At 36.2% G+C, this 17,243-nt stretch overlaps 1 protein-coding gene across 2 annotated transcripts in view; it reads left to right on the top strand.

Moving 5' to 3' along the window:
• Nucleotides 1-13,955, top strand: part of LOC121265540 (G-type lectin S-receptor-like serine/threonine-protein kinase At1g11410) — a 92,972-nt gene extending 79,017 nt beyond the window's left edge. The window contains exons 1-7 of one of the 2 annotated variants that reach the window (XM_041169205.1): nucleotides 10,360-11,661; nucleotides 11,799-11,927; nucleotides 12,006-12,205; nucleotides 12,299-12,509; nucleotides 12,600-12,846; nucleotides 13,162-13,312; nucleotides 13,393-13,955. In XM_041169205.1, coding sequence (XP_041025139.1) covers nucleotides 10,392-11,661; nucleotides 11,799-11,927; nucleotides 12,006-12,205; nucleotides 12,299-12,509; nucleotides 12,600-12,846; nucleotides 13,162-13,312; nucleotides 13,393-13,695 — 2,511 coding nt within the window. In that variant the 5' untranslated portion in view covers nucleotides 10,360-10,391 and the 3' untranslated portion in view covers nucleotides 13,696-13,955. Of the gene's footprint in view, nucleotides 1-10,359; nucleotides 11,662-11,798; nucleotides 11,928-12,005; nucleotides 12,206-12,298; nucleotides 12,510-12,599; nucleotides 12,847-13,161; nucleotides 13,313-13,392 lie in introns of those variants that run through there. The other variant, XM_041169206.1, reaches the window with a different exon arrangement.
• The last annotated feature ends 3,288 nt before the right edge of the window (nucleotides 13,956-17,243 follow it).

The following is a 17,243-nucleotide window of genomic DNA, read 5'->3' as shown; positions in this document are numbered from 1 at the left end:
GTACAAGGATCTAGTATAGAGTGGCATCCTTGGGTGTGGCATAAGTTACTTCCACTTAAAATTTCGGTTTTAATGTGGAAAGTGTGGAACATGGCCTTAAGCGTAGATGATCGTCTTCGGCGCATTGGGATCCAGATAGTTTCTCGTTGTGATTGTTGTGATGAAGGTAATTATGAAGATCAAAACCATGTGTTACTTACAAGTGAGTTTGCATCGGCAATATGGCATTTTTATGGATCTATTTTTGGTATTCCTATTGGTCTTAGTTGGAGGGAGACGGTGCAAATTTGGTTTCGACGGGCATCTTCTAATTCTCAGCTGGGAATAATAGTGGGGCTTCTATCTTCTATTATTATTTGGCATCTTTGGTGTAGACGATGTACTGCACGTATGGAGGGAAGGCTTTAGTCTATTTTTTCGGTTCGGCTTTCTATTAGTAGATGGATGGGATTAGTAGTTCGAGATATGAAAAAGGTTAGCAAATGTTCTACACATGAATCTCAGGTGTTACAGTCATTGAATATTCCAGCATTGGTTCCTGATAGGAAGTATTTAAAGATAGTGGCTTGGCAAAAGCCAGCTCAAGGGTGGTTTAAATTGAATACAGATGGGAGTAGTCTTGGTAATCCAGGTTCTTCAGGGGTGGGCGGTATCATTAGGAACGATCGAGGTCTTATGGTTTATGCTTTTAATTCTTATATTGGAGTCGGAACCAGCAATAGAGCGGAGTTGTTAGCTGTTCTTCAGGGACTCAAAGCCTGTAAGGAACTGGGGATTAATTTTGTGGAAATTGAATTAGATTCTCAAGTGGTGATTTCGTGGTGGAAGAGGAGAAGGTGTGGTGTGTGATACTTGGAAGATTTTTGGGAAGATACGTTGGCTCTTATGGATTCTATGGTGTGCGTAGTTCGTCATGTTTATAGAGAAGGAAATAAAGCTGCGGATTGGTTGGCCCGGAGTGGTGCGTTGGGTCTTAATTCTGAGTGGAGATTTTTTAGGGAGGTGCCTAGGGTGCTTCGTGGTTTAATCCGTTTGGATACCCTGGGTTTGCCTTCATTGCGTTGCTGTTAGCGTCATGTCCATGCGGTATTTTAGGTTGGTTTGGTAAGTGTTTGTGTCGTTATATTTTTTGGGTTAACATTATTGGTTTTTGGTGGTTTTTTTTATAGGATTGGTTTTTGCTTGGTTGTCCTTTTTAGTAAGTCTTTAATTTGATGTTTTTTTGGTAATTTTGACACCTGGGAGAGGAATTTTTTGTAATACTAGGTGTCGGTCTATAACCACGGTATTCCTCCGCCAAAAGTGAGGGCTATTAATAAAATTTGGAAAGGGGTCACTCATGGACAGATGATCTCGGCTCTTCTATAAAAAATATATATATACTATAATATACTATATATATTATAATATAATATTAGATATAGTATGCTATATATTATAGTATACATTATAATATATAACATATATTAATAATATAATATATTATAGTCAATATTTTAGAAAATCAATCGACAAACATTCGAAAGTACAAAGTTTCAATTACATAGCCGTTATGTCATCTACGTTTGAACGTATATTTTTTTACATTCGGACAATATTTTTCGTAATATTTACGTCCAAACGTTTAATTATAATGTCCAAACATATTACTGTTTAAATTTATTTATGCTTCAACGTTCGGACGTGTATCCTTTATGTTCGCACGTAAAACCCATACATTCAAACGTATAACATAAACATCTGAACGTACGTCATTTAAATTTATTTACTACTTACATTCGAACGTGTATATTATATGTTCACACGTATGTATTTTACGTAAGAACGTAAAGGATATACACCGAATGTTTTATCTGAACGTTCGACCATTTGTTTTACTATGCTCGAATGTTAATGCAAAGCAACTTAAAATTAACACGAAAAATGCATCAATGCAAATAATTTTTTTTCTTTTTTTATTTTCAAGCTATGACTCATCCTTTGCATACTAGGAAACGAGGGAGGGAAGGAGCTACTCAGGACGCTGCATGTATTGGGGCTCGTACTGTTATGGTGGAGCGAAAGGTCCTGATCAATGAGTTCGACAAACTCAAATGGGAGCAAACGAACATCAAAGATGTTTTCGTCAATAGAGGCTGGAGACATATCTGCACATTGAGGGGGAAGGTATACACCTCAATGGTTCAAGAGTTCTATATGGGGATGTGTGACATGCATAAGGACGCATCCTCTTACACCGTGACTGTATGCTGTATTTCCATTGAGATTTCACCGGATGTCATTGCCAACCACCTCAGGATTCGTCGAGGAGTTGAGACATCGACTGTGGCTGACTCTCTAGGCATGGTCCGTACAACTACATATGCACACGGCAAACCCGGTGAGGATGTAGGCACTTTTGCATCATCTACTGGCCCATTTGAGCCAGCATCAGCCAGAAATACAGATCGCTCAGAGGTCGAGGATACTGGGAGAGATTGCACACAGATCGAGAGGAAGAACGCCTTCAACCAAAACCATATGCTACCTTTCTTCCACATGTTGCACCTTATTGTTACAATAAACGTAAATCCTGTGGCACATAAAACCACATTTAGTCAACTTTGGGCACAGTTTTTTATATGAGTGGCATATGGAGATCCCATAGATTTGCTACTAGACATCTTTGAGAGGATTTGTTACGAGGTGAGCATCGTCTCCAAGGATAATCTCTCATACGGTGTCCAGATCAGCCGGCTATTACTTGCTAGGAGAGTATCAATCCAATCGGAGAAGCGGATCAAAGATTAGATGAGCCCCCTCGACATGACCATGCATCGACGTAGCATTGGGCAGGCGAGAGGACGTCAACCACCCCTGTAGAGGATCTAGTTCCTCCAACGCAGCCTGAGCCAGGTGTGGGGAGTAGTAGTCAGCAGCCGACAAGTACATCTGCGGGAGATGCGCGGCTTACTTGGGTTGATGAGGTGATCTCACAGCTGACTACGCATATCGATCGTAAAATCGATCGATCGCTCAGGGCTGTAGAGGCATCTGTTACCGAGATAGCCCATCGTGTAGGTATCCTCAACTACAAGGTTGATACATTAACTGAGGAGATACGGAGTATGAATTTTGCAAACAAAGCTATCATCTGAGTGTTGTTTACGAAATTCTATCATATTTTGTATTTTATTTTTAATATATGTAAGGATCAATATTATTTAATATTTCTATGGTTTTTTAATTTCAATTCTCAATCTTTTTTAATGTTATATTTTCCAACTTTAATACTAAATCACGCACTTCAAATATATATTTACATATGTGTATATAATATATAATTATATTTTACAAATTGTGTATATATAAATATATACAAGTCAATTTTTTAGACTCATTCACAAATTATGCACACTATAAAAATCACATAATTTTTAAATTAGAGTCATATTTAACTTAAATTTACAATTAACGTTCGAACGTTAATTACTAATGTTCGAACGGCGCCAAACATTTCACGTGTAAGTAGCTACAATGTTCGAACGTATACGTAACATTCGAACGTAAATTTTCCATACGTTGGAACGTAAAAAAATCTCATCTTTCTTTACTGAAGGTTTCCAGAAACCGTCACAGAAAAGGCTTTTTAGTAGGGGTGTGCATCCGGACCAATTTTTTTTCCGGTCCGGTCCGGAACCCGGAAACCCGGGTGCATCCGGGTGGTTAGTAATATTCCGGTTACGGATCCGGTTATGTGACCCGGTTATCCGTAACCGGGTCCTTTAAAAAGAAAAAATCCGCCCCTTTATGAGTTTATCATCTTCTCGCATCGATTAGGGTTTGCACTTGCATCCGCCTTCTCGAATCCGCTTTCTCGTCTCGACGTCTTCTCGAATCTACCTTCTCGTCTTGACATCTTCTTGAATCCGCCTTCTCTCTCGGTCTCAAAGTCCCTTATGGCCTTCTCTCTCAAGTCTTTCCAATCCCCGAATCCCTTCTGGCCTTCTCTCTCAAGGCTCTGTTCTCTCTCAATCTTTCGACCTGACCGAAACACGGAAACAGAAACTTCGAATTGCTTTGCACATCTGGGTGAGACACGCGGAGGCTATCGTCCATATTCTCTCTCTCTCTCTAAGCTCTTAAGGTATTTTCCTTTGCTCTGTAAGCTTATTTCGATACCTTATTAGTGAATTTTTTCCTTTACTCTATTTTTCACATGGGATTTAGTTTTAATCAATGTTTTATGTAATACTCTGTTTGTTTGGTTTATATTATTTTTCTTTTACTCTGTTTTCCACATGAGATTTAGTTTTCTTACCATTACAGTGGGTTTATGGCATTATGCCTTCTATGAGAATGGAAGGGGACCATATCTAGGTTTTGATGAATGTTTCATTGTAATTGCATGTAGGAGTATGAATAAATTGTATTTCTTGCTTTGAATCTAGATCGAGCTAGCTAAGACTTCAAGAGTACTACTAGTACCTACTTGTCCCCAGTCTTGCTTTGAATCAGCAGGCACATGATTTTTATTTTTTAAATTTGGTTTCTCCATTTTTTTGCACTATTGCTTTTGCTGAACTCGTTACTGGTTTGTGTGTCATGTGTGTGTGTGGGTACCTATTATTGTCTCACATGATCAAGATCATAACATATCATTATTGTCTCAAATGATCTTAAAAAGAGGTGTTTAATTGAAATTACCACTCCTAAAAAGTATATAGGATTAACAGCTAATTATCTAGCCATTTAGTAAAAGAATGAATATTTTTTAAAAAAGAAAATACACCTATTATAGGTACCTATTATTATCAAGAACAAGTTGAGAACAATTGGTAAAGCTAGCCATACGTTCCCAATGAGCCTTTATGAGTTGATATTCTTACTTGAAGAATTAGCATATATGTGGAATGATCAGTTATTGCCTATATTCTAAAATGAACATGCAAAAAGGAAATGAATTCTGATCCATTTCCAACAAACACAGTGCCAAAGATGCTCACAATGCCTAAAATTGAATACAATTGGCTAAAATAAGACATAAACACGAGAAAATCATGCTTATTAAGTTGGAGCATAAGTTGAAGTTACCCAAATTTGGCAATAACTGTCTACAAGTAAGTCAACAACCTGCTGATCTGTTTGCAGAACACAACTGTAGTAGTGACACTTTTTTTTTTTACACCAAATCATGTACTGAAGTAGCATCTAATTAATCACAATTTCTGATAAGCTGTCCACAAAACCAGCTCCACATTGCCTCTGCTTACCACAGCATTGCTCCCCTGACTGCTTTCAACACTTTCTGATCTTTTCAATCATAGAAGCATCAGTGACAATAGATATCTCCAGGCCAGCAGTGGCAGAGGCTGTATTAATAATGGTTGCACCCTGTGCTACACCACATCCGCTGCAGCATTTCCTTTGCTAAGATTGAGCTTCACTGTTTTGGGGATAACAAACTTCACTAGTTTCTGCTATGTCTTCAAATGATATTAGACATACACTCTTTTCCCACTTTATTTTTTTATTTTGTAAGGTGAGATCGCCAAAATTGATCTGGAGCTTCACATCCTAACCCAAAGTTTAAGTTACCTTTTTGTTTTTTAATTTTTAATTTTTTTGTTTTTTTATTTTTGTGTTGCAAGCAGAATATCTTCCATGCACAATAATTTTTTATTTTTGTGTTGCAGCTATTGCTAACACACTTGGTAAATATGTGCTTAAAAATGTTCATCAACTATGTTATCATGACAAAAGTTTGGCTATAGTGACTGCTATTTTTGCTTTGCCTTTGTTCATAATATTATAAGCTGTGGCCTCCACAGTCTGAGTTGAGTACTAGAATCCAGACAAGCAAACAGTTTTGCAGATATGGAATAACAATACAAATGAAAAGAGAACGATAAAATAATAGAAAATAATTAAGACCTTGCTTATTGTAATCCTTCTAGAGTCAACCTGATCTGCAATTTGCAATTTGCTCATGAAAAGACCTTGCTTATATATTGCTGCATTTTCAGAGCTGATTGTTGAATTTTCAAGGGAGGGGCCAGAGAAGGAGTATGTTCAACATACATAAGTTGATGGACAAAGTAGCTCAATGTTGCATTTTGATCTTTGTAAATTTATGTTTTAGTTTAATTAGTTGTGATGTATTATTATTTCTTTTGTTCTTTGAAAGTTTATGTTTTAGTTAATTAGTTGTGATGTATTATTATTTATTTTATTTTTTGTAAATTTATGTTTTGCATTGTGATGTAACAACAATATTATTTATTTTGCATTTTTATTTATTTTGTTTGTTAATTTATTTTTTTTATAAAAATCTTTTAAAAAGTATTTAAATTATTATTTTTTTAAATCTAGGCATTTTAAAAAACAAGTGCTATAAAAACATTTTTTTTTTAAGTTTTAAAGTCATTTTAAAAAAAATTAAAACCGGATTTATCCGGTTATAACCCGAATCCGAATTAAATCTGGATATTCGGTTACAATCCGGATATCCAGATTGAATCCGGTTATCCGCTCGGATTAAATCCGGATTAATCCGGGTGGATAACCGCCTGGATGTTAGCATCCGGATCTGGATCCGGTTATGGCCGGATATCCGGATCCGGATCCGGTTGAACACCCCCACTTTTTAGTGACGGTTTATTTTCCAACTATCACTAAAAAGCAATTGTGTTGTAGTGGTTAAACGTAGACCCTCATACAAGTTAGAAAGTTCCTCTTCCATGGTAAACTAGAGCTGAAAGAAGAGACTAATGGCTATTCACATAAGATTTAAGAGTTTGTATTCGCAAGTCATCTCAACTCATTTCAACTCATCTCAACTTATCTCACTACTATTCATTATTATTCATCAACTTTAACTCACAAATCTCACTACTATTCACAATTCATCTCACTACTATTCACAACTAATCTCAACTCATCTTCGAATCCAAACGATACCTAAACCTCAGTGCTCTAGGAGAGACATAGAGAGCAAAACCCCACCTTTCCTAGAGAGAGAGGGGCCTTGCAAGGTATCGCTAGAGGTTTGGATTCAGAGATGAGTTGAGATGGGTTGAGATGGCTTGTGAATAGTAGAATAACAGTTGAATTATTTATTATATTTTATGTGAAAATTTAGGAAAATTGTTTTAGAATTTGAAAAAAGTTGAATTGTTTATTATATTTTGTGTGAAAATTTAAAAAAATTGTAATTATGAATTGAGGTATGTTTTGAATCCAAACATCTTCTAAGAGCATTGGCCAAATACATATAACTGCACGAGTAATAATAATATATACTTTATCTTATAGTTTTGTTCCTTCATTTTTGCTCATGTATTTTATTTACTTTTAAATTTTTTAATTTTAATGGTTAAAAAAGTAATTATTAGTAAATTAATATATTTTTTTATTTTATAAAAATTTAAAAATATTTTTTAAAAAAATATAAATATACTCGAACACGTCCAGCAGTCAAGTACCATTCCCTGTATCGAATGCCTTTGTCAATGACCTTACAAATTAAAAACCTCACCTAAAGTTGAGGCAGGTAGAGTCGTAGACCTTTCTCGTTGATATTGTTGAGATTGCCCCGTTTTTAAATTTATGATTTTGATTTCATCAACAACAACCGCAGACAAAAAATAAAAGAGCAAAAAAATAAAAATCAAGCTAGCTAGCTCGCTGTCTTCGTTGGAAGAACCATGTACTCTCCTTCTAAACAGTTATTGACTCCATTATTGCTTCTCTCTCTCCTTTTCCATATATGAAACTCGGGCACCATCGCCGGACTGGGTTGAACCGGTTCTTGACATCTTGGAACTCCAAAGATGACCCGGGAATCGGCAACTGCACCTATGCGATTGATCCAACCGGGTATCCACAGCTGTTCTTAAACGAGGGTGGAGCTCCTTTGTGGCAGGGCGGATCTTGGACCGGACAAAGATGGAGCGCGTACCCGAAATGACACAGAATTACCTCTTCAACGTCAGCTACGTGGATAATCAAGATGAGATCACCATTGAATACGGTACGGTGTCACTGTACCTAAAGTTTTCACTAGAATGTTGGTGGAGGAACCTGGGGTCGTGGAGCGGTCTACTTGGCATGAGATCGGGTGGGTCCGGTTCTGATCCACCCCGAAAGAGAAGTGCAATAACTACCAAGAATGCGGTCCAAATAGTTACTGTGACCCGAACAACCTAGAAAACTTTGCGTGCACGTGCATCACAAGCGTTCGAACGAAAAAATCAAAATATTTCTTAACATATTCCTTTAATGAAGATAAATAAGAAATTTATTATCAATTCCGTATGACATATATCAGTTTGAATGGATGAATATTCCATTCGAATGGATATATATTTCATGGATTTGGCGTCAAATTTTCCTTCAAATACATTTTAAGAGAAAATTTCATTCGAATAAAGTTTGATGCACTATACTAAAGCCTCGTTTGTTTTCAGAAAATATTTTATCTCATCTCATTTTATCATTATAACTTTCTCAAATCCCCATACAAAATAAAATAAACAATTTAACTTTTTCAAATCTCAAAATAAAAATAATATTAAAAAATATATTTTAACAATATTTTATTCAACTTTTTAACTTTAATCTCATCTCATCTCATTTCATCTCTGAAAACAAACGATCCCTAATTGTTCGAACAACATTCTGATCCATTCGAACAAATATCCTATACATGCAAACAAATATATTATATTATATAATATATAATACTAATATACTATATATATATACTATATAATAAAGTAATATTGTATATTATATTTTCATTTTATTAAATAGTATGTAATATATTTATCATTATGAAATGATAAAAAAATATATAATAAATAATTATTTAATAGTAATAAATATATAATATTTTATTTAATAAAATAAAAAATAGAACGATAATATAATGTATAGTAAAATTGAAATAAGAGAAAGGGGTAGAAAATTTCAATAAAAACCTCATTAGAGTAAACTATATGCAGATAGACGGAAAAAAAAAAAGTACAATTGATCCAATAAATGATATGGGCCCATATTTATTAATTCGCAGCTGGAATTAGTGGATGTTTGAAAACGCAACCACGAAAGGGACAGCTCAGCTGATTTTTTGTGGTTTTTTTTCTAATAAAATCTAGATGTATTGATTGATCAAAGTGATAAGCTATAAAGAGAGTCAGAGACGTCCTAAAAGTATATTTATAAATTAATATCATTTTATATAATATATTTGCTCAATTTTTAAATAAAAATAATTTTATAATTTAACATATCACAACAAGTTAAATTAATTTATAGATTTATTTTTATAGGATAATTTTGTAGCTAAAATATTTCTCTTGATAAAACAACTTGCACCTAGCAAGGCTCTTAAGATATTTCATTAGACTTTTTAAGATATATCTTGAAATTTTCTTTTAAAGTTATTTTATTTGTCAGTATATAAAATACATTATATACATCATTTAAATGATAAGATTTAACTTATAATATTTAAAATTTAAAATTTATCTATCAAATTAAATTATGTCATGAAAAAACTTTACAAATTATATTTTACACGACAACTTGAAAATATATGTGTCTAGGAGGCATCATGTGCATTGAATTTTGAAAAAGCAAAATTAAAACCAGTAGGATATTGTTACTCTGCATCCTTTTTAGTTTTTCTTATCGAAAGTGTACCGAATTTTATTTTTAATATTTAAAAATGAAAAATAAATTATAAAAATCATCTTTATTTAAAAATAAAAAAGTAAAAAAGAATCAAAATTAAATAAAAAATTTGATTCGACCAGAATTGGTAACTTATGTTTTTTTTTTTTTTTTTTTTTTTTGATATATTAGGGAAGGAAAGTCGAACCATATCCATTTTGAGATCATGCGGTTGTTATGCGGCCACGGGCCACCTGCAGTTGCCAAATTGTTCACTTGTGTTAACCCAATAACAATTTTCAAATAAATATAACTGCATAAGTAATAGTAATATATACTTTATCTTATGGTTTTGTTCCTTCATTTTAGCTCATGTATTCTATTTTATTTGTAAATTTTTTAATTTTAATGATTAAAAAAGTAATTATCAATAAGTTAATATTTTTATTTTATTTGTTTAAAATTTTAAAATATAAATATAAATATACTCGAACACGTCCAGCAGTCATGTAGCATTTTTCTGTACCGAATGTCTTTGTCAAAGACCTTTCAAATTAAAAACCTCACCTAAAGTTGAGGCAGGTAGAGTCGAAGACCTTTCTCGTTGATGTCGTTGAGATTGCCCTGTTCTAAAATTTATGATTTTGATTTCATCAACAGCAACCCAGACAAAAAAATAAAAGAGCAAAAAAATAACAATCAAGCTAGCTAGCTCGCTGTCTTTCGTCAGAAGAACCATGATCTCACCTTCTGAACAGTTATTGACTCCAGTATTGCTTCTCTCTCTCCTTCTCCAAATATGCGTTTCCCTAGACATCATAACGCCGGACGAGCCTCTTAAAGACGGTGACATCCTCGTCTCCCACCGAGAAACGTTTGCACTTGGGTTTTTCAGTCCTGCAAATTCTAGCCGTCGTTACGTCGGGATTTGGTATAACAAAGTGCCACTAAAAACGGTTGTTTGGGTCGCTAACAGAGACGACCCTCTCGACGACACTGCCGGTATACTCTCCATCGACGGTCATGGAAACCTCGTCCTCACCGAGACGAACCGAAGCATCCCTATCTGGTCTACCAACGCTTCTGTTGTCTCCACGAAACGTTCCATGGTTAGGCTCTTGGACACCGGGAACCTCGTTTTGGTTTATCAAGAAACCCAGAGCCTTATATGGCAGAGCTTTGACTTTCCGACCGACACTTTGCTTCCGTTCATGAAACTCGGGCTCGATCGCCGGACTGGGCTGAACAGGTTCCTGACATCTTGGAAGTCCAAGGATGACCCGGGAACCGGCAACTGTACCTATGCGATTGATCCAACCGGGTATCCGCAGCTGTTCTTATACGAGGATGGGGCTCCTTTGTGGCGGGGCGGATCTTGGACCGGAAAAAGATGGAGCGGCGTACCCGAAATGACACAGAATTACATCTTCAACGTCAGCTACGTGGATAATCAAGATGAGATCACCATTGAATACGGTGTCACTGTTCCTAACGTTTTCACTAGAATGATGGTGGAGGAACCTGGGGTCGTGGAGCGGTCTACCTGGTTCGAGACTGGGTGGGTCCGGTTTTGGTCCGCCCCGAAAGAGAAGTGCGATAACTACCAAGAATGCGGTCCAAATAGTTACTGTGACCCGAACAACTTGGAAAAGTTCGAGTGCACGTGCTTGCCCGGGTTTGAACCCAAGTCGGCCCGTGATTGGTTCCTGAGAGATGGGTCGGGCGGGTGCGTGATGAATGTGTCCACGTGCAACAGCGGAGAAGGGTTCGTGAAGCTTGCACGTGTGAAGGTGCCGAATACCTGGATAGCACGTGCGGACATGAGTCTGTCGTTGAAAGAGTGCGAGCAACAGTGCTTGAATAATTGTACATGTACGGCATACACCAATGCAGACGAGACAAAGGGAGCGATTGGGTGCCTTACATGGCACGGCAACTTGGTGGACACGAGAGTTTATACCAATGGAGGACAATATTTATATCTACGCGTGGACGCAGCCACTTTAGGTACACCAGTTTTATTACTTCTTTTTTTTTTTTTTACTTAAAACACGATCCCTTCAAAGTCGGAGAATATTCAAGTTCATGAATCGCGTAAAAAGATTGAGTTTTTCACTCTTTTTTCTTTCCTTTTTTTTTCTTAGCTCAATATGCAAAGAAGAATGGTCTTCTTCAGAAAAAGGGAAAGCTGGCGATTCTTGTGATTTCTGTTGCAGTAATACTGCTTATTGTGGCTTCTATTGTGTATTGGTTCATAATGAGGAAGATAAAGGGTAAGTAAAACATGATTTTTAAAGCAGTTTCTTCATTTCTTTTACACTTTGAGAATTTCTAACTACGTTTGATGACAGAGAAAAGACAAAGCAAGTATACTTTTAGCATTACCACCGCTGCAGCAAGCTTGGAAGAATCTTCAACTAGAAGGGAGCTCGATGGAAGTACGAGAAATTCAGATTTACAATTCTTTGAACTAAGTAAGATAGTTGCAGCCACGGATAACTTCTCTGTTTCTAACAAGCTAGGAGAAGGTGGTTTTGGATCAGTGTACAAGGTAATCTCCCTGAAATTCAATTCATAAGTGTGCAATGCATCAGTAATTCCATTCTGAATGTTGACCATGGTTGAAATTGGTGTTTGCTTTCAGGGTTGCTTATACAATGGAAATGAAATAGCAGTGAAAAGACTATCAAAGTACTCCGGACAAGGCATAGAAGAGTTCAAGAATGAAGTTGCAATCATTGCTAAACTTCAACACAGAAACCTTGTGAGGATTCTGGGTTATTGCGTTCAAGGAGAAGAAAAGATGTTAATCTATGAGTACTTGCCAAATAGAAGCTTGGACACTTTCATTTTTGGTATGTCTTCTTTTCACGTAAGCTTCTTCTTTTGGTGTTCAGCATACCTACCAAGCAAATCATCTAAAGATCTGTGATCTTCTCATTCAGATGAAACAAAAAGGTCATTGTTAGATTGGGGCAAATGCTTCGAGATTATTTGTGGGATTGCTCGAGGGATCTTATATCTTCATCAAGACTCAAGATTAAGGATTATCCACAGAGATCTAAAGGCCAGCAATGTTCTACTTGACAATGCAATGCATCCAAAAATTGCGGATTTTGGTATGGCTAGAATTGTTGGAGGGGAGTCAGGGGACCAAATTGAAGCAAATACAAATCGTGTAGTTGGAACATAGTAAGTGTTCTACAAATTAAGAATACATTTAGGCCTCGTTTAAATAGTGAAATGAGATGAGATAGTTTTAGATGAAAGTAGAATAAAATATTGTTAGAATATTATTTTTTAATATTTTTATTGTTTTGAAATTTGAAAAAGTTGAATTGTTTATTATATTTTGTGTGAGAATTTAAAAAAATTGTAATGATGAGATGAGATGAAATGAAACTATCCAAACGAGGCATAATAGTACAAACTAATTTCTTTTTTTTTTTAAGCAAAGCATTAATCATATCATTTTAGTTCTGTGATAATTTCATTACGTTGTTGCAGTGGTTATATGTCTCCGGAGTATGCGATGCGTGGACTATTTTCAGTGAAGTCAGATGTATACAGCTTTGGGGTTTTGCTACTGGAGATTATCTTCGGCAAAAGGAACAGTACTTATTATCATGATGATCCCTCCTCAAACTTGATTGGGCATGTAAGTACAACTGTATGCAAATAATTTGTCTTATATTATTTATTTAAACCTAAACACACGAACATGCTGTTTAATTGTAGGTTTGGGAGTTATGGAAAGAAGGCAAAGCCATGGAAATAGTTGATTCATCACTGGTTGACAAAACCCCTGATAATGAAGTTGCAAGATGCGTTCAAATTGGGCTTTTGTGTGTTCAAGAATATGCAACAGATCGGCCGAACATGTCAGCAGTTGTTGCAATGTTGGGTAATGACACACCTCTTCCTTCTCCAAAACAACCTGCATTTGTTTTGAAGGGTATTAGCCAAGGGAAAGACGCATCAACTAGCGAAGGAGCCATGTCTGTCAATGAAGTAACAGTTTCTTTGATTCACGGTCGTTAAAAGTCGAATTCTGTTCGGTGCAATGTATTGATATGAAGTTAGTGTTAGTAGGGTCTTTGTTTTCAAAAAAGAAAATGTAAGCCCTAAAAATAAAAGAAAATCTCTTAACTTTAAGTCGTGCAGGGGTGTGTGAGGTTGGGTGTGTGCGTGCGAGTATGTGGGGGTGTGTGTTAATATACCCTTACTTAAAAACTAGTATGTGGGGGTGTGTGTGTGAATATACCCTTACTTAAAAACTAGTACATAAGCTAAATGTTTACCATCCTTATGCCTTGAAACTTAATTAAACCCAGTTAAAGGTTTTATTCTAGCAAATGGCAATTAGGTGTATCTATCTATCCAGCACATGCATCGGCAAGATAGATGCATAGATGCATGGACAAGATAGATAGGTGCATCTATCTAGCTATCTATTCTAGCAAATGGCTACGACAATTAGAACATTAGATAGATGTTATTGAATACTATATGAGAAATTCTAATTGCAATCCCTACTTAGGGACTATATGTGCAGGCCCTTTATTAAATGAGATAAGCATCATTTTAGGAGGAATATTTTGTAATTTTAAAAAATTTTAAAGATAAAATTACCTAGGCTTGCATCGTAGTCCCCAAATAAGGACTGTACGGAGCATTACTCTTTAATTACTGTGTAACACTTGGACTCAATCAAGCTCTATTTTTATTTATTTATTTATTTTTAGTTCATTTTATTTTATTATATTTTCTTCACACGTTTATTTTTTTTCCCGCATGTTTTATTTTGTTTTCTTTTATTTCCGTCTTTTTTTTTTCTTTTCCCCCTAGGGCTTCCTGTCGTCCACGGCATGTATGCACACACACGACTCAATTCTCAGCCTTTCCTCCGCACGCACGTCTTCCTCATATCTCTAAGGTTTGCACCTCACATATATATAATTACACATCTCTCTTTTCTCTCGGTTTACTACTGCCGCCGCACCATACCTTCAAGCAGCCATACACGGAGTCAACCTTGCACCCCAGTTTGCCGTGCAACACCATCACGGAAGCCCAAAATGTCGTGCACCCTTGCCTATACCGTAAGCCAGACCACCGTGAACCACTCCCTCTGCTAAGCCCTTCCACGCCGCAACCCTCACGACTAAGCCCAGCCTGAAACACTCGAACCACATCCTGCACGACGGAAACCACCGTATGTTTTCACTGCCCAGAACTCTCACTGTCCCATGCAAAAACCGATGCAACCGTGCATGCACTGCGTCTCCACGGATCGCAACTCCACCTCGCCGTGCGTCACCTCCACTTGACCATCAGTGGAGCTCTAGCTCCTCCGTCGTACACTACTGCACCACCACCAAAGTGCCGAGAACAACCATCCTCAGAGTGAACCGAAACTCCTCTGTTTTGGGTCCGAAAAATAGAGCACTATTGTGTGCTCTTAGCCCGCTACACGACGGACGTCTAGCGGCGTCGCCAGCCACCCACGCCGCAACTCCACCCTCTAACATAGTTGCCCAGCCACCAAAACCACTGCAAGTGTTCCTCTGATCTACCACACCGAAACATGAGAATTATTTCCCCCACCGTGAGTTCACCCAGCCACCCCACGACACCAGCCCCTCCACTTCGACGCCACTTGCACAGAGAGTTCCGTCGGCCACCTCACGTCACCCCGAGCCACCCAGCTCCGTTGCAACTGCTCGCAGGTGAGTCTCCGTCACACGACTACACTGAGTCTAGTGGGTATCTCCCTTCACGTAAGCCCTTTTACATAGGAGGTGGAAAGGCTTAGTTTTGCTAAATTACAACTTTGCCCTTTGGGACACTTGGTCTTGTTTTCTACTCGTGTTCTTTTTGTTTTTGAGTGTGTTTTGTCAAGTTATTTAGAAGTTAAATGTTTTGGGTCGAGCTTGGTTTTTAAATTATTTTTGAGTTTGGGTTCTAAATTTTGAATCGGGTAAATATCTTTTATTTCAGCGACATTTATTAAATAGGTAGGGTTTTGATTTTCGTTAAATAAATTTGTGAATAAGTGAGAATTAGGTTAAGTGAATATTTAGTGGATATTGATGGTTTTAGAGAATGATGATATTTTTGGAATTATGAGAATTTTATGTTTTGAGGTTTTAAAACAGGTTCTTTTAGCATTTTAGATTTAAATATCGAAATACATGGTTGATTGGAAATTTACAAAACATTATGTGATTATTTTTATAGGTAACGACTTTTAGTTGTGTTGGCATTTTGAGGAAAAGTCTGAAAAGTTAAGAAGTTCAGATAAGGGGAGTTCTTATGCTAGACTTTGCATAAAATAAAATGAACTGGGGTCCTTTTTGGAAAATATGCATGTTTTGTTATGAAAAGAAATCTGAAAACAATCTCATATATTTATTCTGCATTACTCATGAGATTCTATTTAAGAAGAAAGTATTTTCTGTCATGACTGGTGTAGACATGAGCTTATTTTTAACATTCTGTTTCTGAACTTTGAAAAGAGAGCGAACATAAAATTTTGTGCATAAATTATGTTGTGATATGATTTTGTTCTGTTCTGAAGATTTTCTGTACTCTAATATGATCTGATGTGATTTCTGAAAAACCTTTGGCATGACTTTCTGATTCTGTTCTGACTCTGATTCTGATATAGTGATTCTGATTCTATTTTGCTCTGATGTATGGCCCTGTCACGGGATACAATAGTGACCTCTGGCCCTATCACGGGATATAATAGTGACCTCTGACCCCCGCCACGGGATATAATAGTGGTTTTCTGTTCTGAGTGCAATCGCTTTGGTAACATGGTGATTTATGTTCTGGTTGGCTTTCTGCAGGATGCACAACCTTACCACGGGTGTTAAACATGGTCACTGTTCTGATATGATGCTCTGATATGATATGATAAGACGAAGATGTTCAGTCATGTTGTGCCAAAGGAGCCTTTGAATATGAAAACTTGGTTTCTGAATATAAAATGTTTTAAAAGTCGCTATGATTTTCTGATAATATATATTTTTGAGATTTGTATATTAATACTGAAATGTTTTGTTTCTGCATTCTGAACTTTGTGAAAATGCTCATATTTACACACTAGTATATGTCCTCTGCTTACTGAGTTGTTGATAACTCACCCCTTATCTCCATATATTTTTCAGATGATTTTGAATAGTTCAGCTAAGGATCAGGATTATGGAGCATCGGTGAGATTATTATTTAAGCATAGTGGATTACTCATAGAAGATTTCTGAGAATCAGCGGATTTTATTAAGAGAATTTTGTAATATTCTGATGACTTTATATTTTTGGAGTCTTTAAATATATTGAGGAATTGTGAGTTTTAAGTTACAGGGAGTAACTCTTCGATCCTTGCAGGACCGGGGCGTTACATACTGTGTATATTAAAACACTTCATATTTTATACTAAATAGATATTATCTATTTCAACTGAAATAAAAATGACTTTTGTCCCCACCTACAATTTATAAACACTAATAATCAGACAGATATATATATATATATATATATATATATTCACATACATATAAAATTTATATTGATAGTTAAAATTG

Source organism: Juglans microcarpa x Juglans regia, chromosome 5D, assembly GCF_004785595.1.
Source record: "Juglans microcarpa x Juglans regia isolate MS1-56 chromosome 5D, Jm3101_v1.0, whole genome shotgun sequence".
In the NCBI taxonomy this organism is placed as follows: domain Eukaryota; kingdom Viridiplantae; phylum Streptophyta; class Magnoliopsida; order Fagales; family Juglandaceae; genus Juglans; species Juglans microcarpa x Juglans regia.
This window is presented reverse-complemented; position numbering and strand designations above follow the sequence as displayed.